Source organism: Oxyura jamaicensis, chromosome 2 (genome assembly GCF_011077185.1).
Source record: "Oxyura jamaicensis isolate SHBP4307 breed ruddy duck chromosome 2, BPBGC_Ojam_1.0, whole genome shotgun sequence".
In the NCBI taxonomy this organism is placed as follows: Eukaryota; Metazoa; Chordata; class Aves; order Anseriformes; family Anatidae; genus Oxyura; species Oxyura jamaicensis.
In genome coordinates, this window is record NC_048894.1 from 64,636,128 (window position 1) to 64,646,550 (window position 10,423).

Genomic DNA, 10,423 nt, shown 5'->3' on the forward strand with positions numbered 1-10,423 from the left:
CTGTCCCCTTTCATACCTAGTTTAAAGCTGTCCCTATGAGCACTGCAGCTCCTTGGCTAGGATCCATTTCCCTCTTTGAGCCAGGCAGGACCCATCTGCAGCCAGGTCCAGGTGGTAAACCACCCCATGGCCAAAAAATAAATAATAAAAACAATCCTGCAATGGCACCAGCCTCTCAGCCATGTATTTATCAGATGGGTTTTCCTAGTCCTTTCAGTATCCCTGTCTGCCACTGAAGGGTGTCCTGGTTTCAGCTAGGATAACGTTAATTTTCCTCCTAGTAGCTGGTATGGTGCTGTGCTTTGGATTTAGGATGAGAATAATGTTGATAACATGGTGATGTTTTAATTGTTGCACAGCAGTGCTTACACTAACCCAAGGATTTTTCAGCTTCTCACACTGCCCTGCCAGTGAGAAGGCTGGGGGTGCATCAGGAGCTGGGAGGGGACAAAGCCAGGACATCTGACCCAAACTGGCCAAAGGGATATTCCAAACCATATGGCGTCATGCTAAACAATTAATATAGGGTGGATGAGTGGGGTGGGTGTACCAGCCTCTCAGGGATAGGCTGAGCATTAGTCAGTGGGGGGTGAGCAATTGCATTGTGCATCACTTGTTTTGTACACATTACTATTAGTAATACTATTATCATTATTGTTATTATTTTACTTTCTTTTGCGTCCTAATAAACTGTCTTTATCTCAACCCACAAGCTTTTCACAAGAGGGTGAGAGAACATCTCTGTGGTGCTTAGCTACCTGCCAGGTTAAACCACAAGAAGGTATAAAAGAAAACACCACCTGTACTCCTACTCTATCCACTAACTGCCCCTATCCCTTGAAGTCCCTTTCAATAGCCCTCAGGCTTTTCTTAGCGTCTTCATCGCTGCCAGCCTGAACTATCTTTAAAGGATAATAATCAGAGGGGTGAACCAGGCCAGGAAATTTTCTGGTAATGTACCTGACCTGGCCCCAAGAGGGCAGCAGACTTCCCTACAGGTAGGGTCTGGCCAACATATGGGGCCCTCTGTTCCCTTCAAAAGGGAGTCAGCCATGACAATTACCCTTCTTTCCTTCTTGGTGGAGGCAGGCTTGACACGTGGAGTCAACTGCTTTGCCCTAGGCAACCTCCTGGGTGGACCTTCCACCACATCCTCATTTACCCATCCCTCAAGTTCCAGAATCTCAAACCTATTGTTTTAGGGCACCTGGGAAGGCGAGGTAGGGAGGGAGAGAGCTTGCCTGCAATGCTGAGCAGGGACCTGTTTCATTCCTCCCCATCTCTTAGCCGCCCTTTCCCCCTCCCACTCCACCTGACAGTGACAGGGCAGGGGGTCCACCACTATTTGGAGTGTATCACCCCTGGTGCCTTTCAGTTGCTTTCAGTTTCAATCTGACAAAACAACCAATCTAACACTTTTTACTAGTAGGTCCAGAATGATTTATTCTTTTTGCTTATGAAATAAATGACTTCAGCAAGATGATTCATAGAATAAATTTCAACTTATTACAGTAATGGTAATGTTTATACCTTAGAAAATCTAATGTCCAAATAAGTCATTAGCATCCAATGCATAAGAAATTGAACAGCATCAAGAAAAGTCTAAGATGACAATAACAATCCCCAGACAGCAGAACTAATGGATAAAAAAGGCCTGGAACATTTAAACAGATTTCTCCTTGGTCCATTTTTTACCTGTAAATTCAGGTATATCTTTCTCCTAATGAATATAGTGGGCGTACTGGCAAGATGAGCAGCTGTTTTAGCTTCTCTGTAGCTTGGAATGTACTAATTTCCTAGGATTATCCAGGACCATAATGTAATATAAATCTTAAGTAAAGGTGAAGTACATTGTCTCAAACTTGCCTGCTCTGTTCCTGTGGAATATTGTAGTTCTCACTTTGATATTTATCTGTGAATTCTATTACAATTTATCGTTGTATTTATCTTACATTTGTTATAACATATTGGGTAGTTTTCTGTGTTTTGTTGTTTATGGAGTAGATTTTCTGTGAACTTTTCAATACAGGGCGTTGTTTTCATGGATGCTTGTGACTGTGGACACCTGCTAATTTTCTCTGGCTGTGTTTGTATTGCTAAATGACTTAGGGCCAGAGGTTGCTTTCTGCTCCTAGTGGCAAGCTGTTCATATCCAGGAACCATGTGATGCCCTAGCAGCTTTGAGACAAAACTGCAACTTTCTTAGACTTTTTTTTTTTTTTTTTTTTTTTTTTTTTTTCCCTCTAAATCTATACACAACTGCAAAACATCTATCAGATTATTTTAGAGTGGGACTTTCATAAACTAGAACAAAAAATAGGTATGTGTTTTATGATTGCATGGTGTCATGAAGGCCTGTTGATGGCTGTATAGTGGAGAAGGGGAACAAATATAGTGGAGTTTTATCTGGAGTGGCTGTTGGTACATGCTATCCCTTGAACTGTATTCTGGCATTATGTAGGGGAGTGCAGGTTGGTACAGGTGAAAATGCTACCAGGAAACATGCTAGACTTTAGCTCTCTCCTTGGCTCTGATTTATTTAGCATTGTCATATGATACACTGTCATCTTTCATCATTTAATATTGTAGTAATTTCATAAGCTTTGTGCAAACACCATAACTGTCTTTATATACAAATTTTAGCTGTTAACAATGATAGTTAAGTGTACTAGGTCTGGCTGGGATGGAATTAACTTTCCCTGTAGTGGCCCATATAGTGCTGTGCTCTGCACTTGTAGCTAGAATAGCACTGATATCACACCAATTCTTTGTCTACTGCTGAGCAGCAGTGGTACAGCATCAAGATTCTCTCCAAACCCCCCAAAGACAGTAAGCTGGGGTTGGACAAGAAGCGTGAAGAGGACATCATCAGGGCAGCTGACTTAAACTGACCAAAGGGATATTCCATATCATATGATGTCACACTCAGCAATAAAAGGTGGGAAAGGGGAGGGAGAAAGGAGGCACATCTGTCTTCCCAAGCAACCCCTATGCATATTGAGGCCTTCCTTCCAAGGAGATGGCCGAACATTGGTCATTGATGGGAAGTAGAGAATATTTTTTTTACTCTTTGCTTCCATGTGTCCTTTGCTTGGTTTTGTTCCTCTTTCTTTTCCCTTAAATTGAATTATCTATATTGTAACACATTAACTTTTTTTTTTTTTTTTTTTTTTTTTTTTCCCATCATACTTTCTTATCCTCCTCTTCTTTTGAGGAATAGAAATGAGAGAGCAGTTGAGGTGGTGTTTAGCTGCTGAGAAGGGTAAAACTACTGTGTTGAGTGACATGGGTTTTGTGGAGGACAGAATATTTTCAGATTCAAATGGCTGTAGGAGGGTATCATTTGTAAGAAGTTACACCAAAGAGTCGTGGAGACTTCAGAAGAGTCATGGAGAGTCAAGGAGAGACGAGGAGAGTCAAGTCAAGGAGAGACGAGGAGAGTCAAGTCGAGGAGAGTCGAGGAGAGGAGAGTTGAGGAGAATCAAGGAGAGTTGAGTCAAGGAGAGTTGAGGAGAGTTGAGGAGAGGAGAGGAGAGTTGAGGAGAGGAGAGGAGAGGAGAGGAGAGGACAGGACAGGACAGGACAGGACAAGACAGGACAGGACAGGACAGGAGAGTTGAGGAGAGTCAAGGAGAGTCAAGTCAAGAAGAGTCAAGGAGAGGAGAGTCGAGGAGAGTAGAGTCGAGGAGGGTCAAGAAGAGTCAAGTCCAGGAGAGGAGGGGAGAGTCAAATCAAGGAGAGCTGAAGAGAGTTGAGGAGAGTCAAGAAGAGTTGAGGAGAGTCAAGGATGGGAAAGCTGAGGAGAGTCAAAGACAGTCGAGTCAAGAAGAGTTGATGAGAGGACAGTTGAGGAGAGTCAAGTTGAGGAAAGTCAAGAAGAGTCAAGTCAAGGAGAGTCAAGTTGAGGAAAGTCAGGAAGAGTCAAGAAGAGTCAAGGAGGGGAGAGTTAGTGAGAGTCAAGGAGGGGAGAGGACGAGAGGGGAGGGGAGGGGAGAAAAGAGGAGACAGCAAAGTAGATGTTACTTTTAAAGAAACAACACTTCAGTGGGAAATGCTTTAATCTATGCATTTTTATATTAATTTGTATTTCCCTCATTTAAACACTAATTGATTAACTGCTTTTAATCTCTTGTAAAATGTTGAGAAAAAAAATGGTACTTTAGACAGTTTTCCCATGTGCAATGATCAACACTGAGGAGAAAATTCAGGTATTTAGAGACTCATTATGTTTGGAAAGGAAGTAAGGAGAAAAGGCAGGCTAGGTGGCTTGGAAGGAGTTTGTCTAAAGGGGCCCTGAGAGGAAGAAAAGTTTGTATGGCAAATTAGTTTCATTTTCCCAAGTTGAGATCCACAGAAAGGGAGATTTAGGGTTACTGAGAAAGAAAATTCTGTTACCACTTGTTGAAGTCTCTCTTACATTTCACATTTTTATAATGGTGTCTACTCTCTTGGCTTCTGTTAGGAACAGCTCCTCAAAATGTTTTTATTTTTGCTGTGTTCAGTCATAACAGCCTGTTTCCCTCAACCTTTGTAGAGTTCTATTGTAGTGGAGTTCTATTTTAGTATAAATGTTTTCTGTAGTGTCTATTAGCTGCTACAGAACGTGCTACTGAGGTGTTTTCCTGCCTTCTTCCTTTGGCAAACACCTGACATTCAGAATGTAAAACATGCGTTCATGTTATAATTAATGCATGCACTTGGTGGAAATTCTGCATTATGCTATTCAAAATCCCCTTCTTTTGCAGCGAAGGGAATTCCTGGGCTGTGCGAACCTGCTGCTGCAGCAGAGCCAGTAGCTGCTGGAGGCGTTACTCGGGGTGGAGGTGCACACACCTCAAACACCTTTTGCAGCCTGCAGTCTGCCTCTGGGTTCAGAAACTGGGATCACCCCATTTCTCTTTAACATGGTGATTTGCTGTCTCCAGTACCTCACCCTTCCCTCAGAAGCCTCCTCTGCTCCTTTGCATGGCTTTCCTTGCCATCCCCGAATGAAGGCTTAGCTCACCACACAGGAAGGAATGGTCTGTTTATTCCATGATTTGCAGCCATCAGCTGCAAATTTCACATTTAGTTCACAACATAAAATAAATAAGCCAAGAAGGTGAAACACATTGGTGTCCTTCCTCTTCTAGTTTTTAGCACTGTTGACTGTTCACCACAAATATGTAGGCTGGGTATATAACTCAGTCCTTTTCAGACGGGGTCACTGTGAAGACAGCTGGCCTTTTCTGGCAGCATTGTGCTGTTGTGTTTGGTTTTGGACAGGTTCTCCTCAGAGAGCTCACCACTACTGTGAGAAGATTTCTCTAAAAAGTGGCTCATTTGTCTGACTACTTAACACACGGAATATGTACAATGAATGAATGAAGGCATTTTCCTGTCTCTCTTTATAGTGAGACACCTAGCAACATGCAGTGACAGGGCAAGAAGGAATAAGTGAAATCATTTTAATATAATATTGGTGTATGAGAAACCACAAAAGAAAGAAAACATTTTCCGGAGAATTCTGCATATGTATATATTGCATTGTACAGTCTTACAGACAAATTTACATCGAATACATGGTATATTTTAAAATGCTAATTTAAAGAGGACAACAAATTATTTTTTCTTTCTGTACAGACATAGCAGTGTGATTTGTTTTCCTGTTGCTATAGTCTGCTGTTCTTTAGGAGGAGTACTCATATTCTTCAGCACTGCGGCGTCCAAAATCCATCCAGCCCATGTAGTCTCTGTCATTTATCCTGTGTGTAGGATCAATACTCTGTACCCTGTTTCCCATAACTGAGAGCCTTCCAGTGGGACCTAGTGAAAAAGAGTGTGGGAGTGGAGAGAGTAAGTAGTCATACTTTCATCCACTTTTGAGTGTTTTGTATTTGTTAGCAGATGTCTGCATGAAATAATTGAAACTGCTTGACTTTACACAGATCACGTAACACTGCTGTTATATCACTGAGGAAAATGCCACAAAACATTATGGGTAATGTTCTGACATTCCTTTTTTTTTTTTTTTTTTTTTTTTTTAAAAATCAAAAATTAAACATTATTTTCATCTCCTTCTGCTCCTGGCTGCTGCGAAGTAATATGGGTGCATTTTTCCTTTTTATTTCCTATTTCACTAGAGAAGGAAAGTCCAGGCCAGGACCTCCCCATAGTCCTGTGCTGCTCAAGGAGCCATATATGTACGTACAGGAGCTCCTACAGTGCAAATTAAGTAACAAGAGTTGTAGATTTATGAATTCCAGGTTTCATAAAGAAGTGGGAATAGTCCTGAAATTCAGAACATTGTGTCTAGAATTCACAGCTAGAGGTGTTTAATGCTGAAATTACATGGGGCTTATTACTATTTCAGTGATATTTTCACAGCTTTTATAAAGTTTTCATAACTCTTTTCACAGCAGGGTGGGATGCTGATCTTTGATCTTGCCATAGCCTTTCTATCACCCTTATTCAGGGTATCAAAGAAATGCAAATGTTTTGTTAGTAGTTGTAGAGGGATAGGAGAAGTAAATGTACCACAGGAAGAAAGTAAACATGCTATAGACATTTACCTAAAACAAAATGACAAAACAATTATATGAAAGTATGTTTGTCTACCCTTAAAGCCTCAAAACCCATGATATTCATAAGCATCATTCAAAACACAAAATTAAGTTGATGAGAATAGCTTCTTGGCACCAGACAGGGCTAGGACAGTGCAGGACCATCACTCAGACACTGCTATTTAAGAGATGTCTGAGCCTGCAGTGACCTGTGGGTTGTAAGCGCTGCCCTGGTGCCATTATGGTCTGGCCTGAAAAGGGTTCTGCAGAGGACAGATTGGAGATGCACCTGTCACATCAGTGATGCACCTGTCTCAGCTACACAGTGCTGGATTCATGCTGAAACCCTGCACATGAAGTGAATTGAAATCTAGGAGTCACAATCAGTCAAAGGAATTCCTTAAGAACACCTTAATTACTTTTCCTTAAATCACCAGAGATGTCCCATGGATACTACAGAATCAACATACAGCAAACAGCTTCAAAATTGTAGCAGTTTGACTACAGCGCTGCCATCTTGCCTCAGCCTCTTGGGAGAATTTAACTCTCCCTGTTTTAACTGGAAATATTGACCAAAATTAGCCTTTCTATTAATCACACGGACAGATGCTATCACTGGTGATAACTAGCACCAGCAAATGCAGACTCCCTTTTCCCTGAGATGGAATTTTCTAATGAGTGTTATGGCTTGTACAGGTTAAAAGTGGCTAGTGCAGGAGATGTGAGTGTTCTGCAGAGATTTCTGAAGTGTTGCCCTGAACCTGTATGTTAAATGAGAACATAACATGTTTTGATGGGAAAGCAGTTGATCGGCAATTATATATCCATTGTTATAAGTTAAATAAATACTGCTTTGTTCCTGTGAATCTTCTCTCTTCTGCACTAGGAAGGTGTCCACCCCTCCCCATACACTTCATCTGGTTGAGCTATTTGGAAATGTCAGCCAAATATTTAAGAGAATATAATGGCTACATAAACTAGAATGAGAAGTTCAGTCTCCTTGCGGGAGTGTGCCAAGGACTATACAGGAGAAATGTAAGGAGGGTTCTGCTGTGCTGCCTCCTGCATTCTTATTCAGTAACAGCTTTAACTGTAGCACTGAATTTTGTATCTGAATTGTTTTTCCACTAGATCATGTGAATAGCTAAAATTAATTTATTTAATAGATATTGTGAAAATTGGTAACATGAGAGGAGTCTCTCAGAATATATTGGAAGTGGTTATTTTTCTGTTGTTTCTGATTTGGCCCTCTTATGTAAATGGATGAATGCATATGGCAGCATATGTAATGCACAAAATGCATGTGACATCTCTTAATTGTAAACCACCACCAAAAATAAGAATGGGATTCTGCCTATAACAGAGGTCAGCAGCAAGGGTATCAGGAGGAGAGGATTAAATGATCTACATAGGGGTGTATGGAGAGACAGAGGAAAAGAAAGCTTTTGCTTGTATAGATGAAGTGAATTTCATCCTAAACACAGCCTGGTGCTGGAACTGAGTTAAATTCTCATGTCTATATGCCCAGGTTTTCCTAATTACTGCCTCCTAAGTTTTCAAGCTCTATTTCTGTATCTTACTTCCCTGCAGTACAAGGGGATAGATGAGAGTTACTGTTGCAAGTAAAGATGTGTAACCCTGTAAGTTGCATAGTGGCTTTTCCTGGGGTTTGCAGTCATTCTCTCTTGGAGGACACAGCAGTTAGGTTGCCTGTGGTGCTACTGTATTCAGGTACAAAGCAGTACAGAGATGAGAGAGTTAAAAAGGAAAAATGCTTTCTCCTGAGGAGTTGCAGTGGGCAATGGTTTTGATCTATCATGTTCTGCATACATGGCATGTGTTTGTGCCTATGTAAAACATGCACTGTAAGATGTCAGAAACTGCTTTACTTTCTCTTATTAGCTCACATTGGTAATACAATTGTTTCCTCAAGTGACTAATGAATCTCACAATAATTCCAATCCTTTAATTCCAATACTGTACCATTGCCTCATGTCTTTGTTACAGAATCAGTGCCATGGAGGTTTTAAGTAATTGCCAGATTCTGTCCAAAGGCTACCTGGGACTGAAAATCTATCTGGCACTAATTATATATATGTGTGTGTGTGTGTGTGAGAGAGAGAGAGAGAGTATATATATATATATATACACACACATATTTTCTTTTGAGGGGTTTTACAGCATGTGAGAAGAATGGTCTCTACTTCTGGAATAACCAGGCAAAATCTACTTTCTATCTTCTATAGCAATTTAGTAATTCATGCTAGATGATGACAGGGTTAACATCTAGCTATCTTTGAAGGAAATTCCACAGATACAGAAGTAGCACATAACCAGTACCTTTTCTGGCCTGCTGAAGATACTTGGCCAACAAAACTCCAGTGCTAGCCCTTTGGTCAAGGCTTCCATCGAGCCGTGGCACAGATTTCAGGGGTCCAGTAGACAAAGGGGCACGGGCATGTCGGTGATGTTCTGTCATGCTCTGCTCAAGCTCAGCAGCCAGAAGGTTGTCATTGTGTGAGCCCCCAGTCTGCTGTCCAAAAGAACTCACTGAGAGCACAGCAAGGAACATGCAGATGCATATACCACTGTACATTGCTGGAGGAAAAAGGAATGACAGGATGTTAGAATGACCAGACTAATTACTTCATGTGTTATCCTCACCCCCAGCTTTCTTTGGAGGTTCTGATTTCCGAGAAAACTGTTTTTAATTACAGGTAACTGTGGGATCTGTCTTAAGTTGGACAACATGCACATGAGTAGTTAAATATCCATTGGTAAGAGGAAGATACCACAGTGAATTGGTTTTATCCCTTCCAGTGTATGTGTTATGTCTCCCTGACTCACTCAGTTATTACTTTTCTTTTTTTTGAAGCTGCATTTTGGTAAAACACAAGGGAGCTATACCTAGCTTTTCAAAAAAACCTCAGGATTCAAACATTTTTGTACTTTCCCATTGTACTAAAATCTGCTATTACAAATACTCAGTTTTGACAAGTTCTGCAAAGAGCCTAAACTTTCCAACCCTTCACTGGTTTGACCTTCAGTGTTCAAGAGGTTTTGTCTTGTTGTACAAGGAAAGAAGAAACAAAATCTTATTACAATGAAAAAAAAAAAAAAAATCTAACACCACCCCAATCATTTGATCTAACAGCTGAGGTGGAAAAAGCTGTGTAAGAAATAACATGCAATATAACCATATTTTTCATATAAAACAGAATTCAAGTGTAAGACAATTCTGTTGCTTCCTTAAAGAAACAGATATTAGACAAGACTGTGCCATTTTACTAGATCACTTGATCACACAAGCTGAAATTGTATTTTTGAAACACAAATTAGTCTGCTAAGAGGAGAAACAAGGTACCTAGTACTTAACACTATGAGGGTAATTTCCATTTATAAATATCCATGAAAACATCTATATGGAAGTTTTTGATAGTTTACATTTTTGAACAGCATATCAAGTACGCTTTTCATTTTAGTGGAGGGGAAAATGAAGTTTGTTTGACCACCACATACTGGCATGAAAACAGTCACAACCCATGAGATACCCCTGCTCAGCGTCCCCAGACACCGAACAAAAAGCACCCCTCCGGCGAGCAGCAATTATAGGTCCTGTACCCAGGCAGGGTTTGGTACTTACACACCACAGCTGCTCTGCACCCTTTTTCACAGGGATCTCATTCTACACCGACTCCTGCGTGTGTTCACGGACCTGTTCAGGGCTCAGACCCCCCAGCCCCACCCTGTTCCCCCATTTCCTAGGGATGCCGTGTGTGTGTTTGTGTGTGGGTGCGTAGGTCCCATCTTCTCCCCCGATTTCCTATGGATGCCGTGTGTGTGTGTGTGTGTGTGTGTGTGTGTGTGTGTGTGTGTGTGTG

At 41.1% G+C, this 10,423-nt stretch overlaps 1 protein-coding gene across 1 annotated transcript in view; it reads right to left on the reverse strand.

Annotated features, from left to right (window-relative positions):
• Positions 1–5,009: 5,009 nt before the first annotated feature.
• Positions 5,010–10,423, reverse strand: part of CCK (cholecystokinin) — a 5,726-nt gene continuing 312 nt past the window's right edge. The window contains exons 2-3 of the mRNA XM_035317242.1: positions 8,883–9,140; positions 5,010–5,805 (exon numbers count right to left, since the gene is read on the reverse strand). Of these exons, the coding sequence (XP_035173133.1) occupies positions 5,669–5,805; positions 8,883–9,138 (393 nt within the window). The 5' untranslated portion in view covers positions 9,139–9,140 and the 3' untranslated portion in view covers positions 5,010–5,668. The remainder of the gene's footprint in view (positions 5,806–8,882; positions 9,141–10,423) is intronic.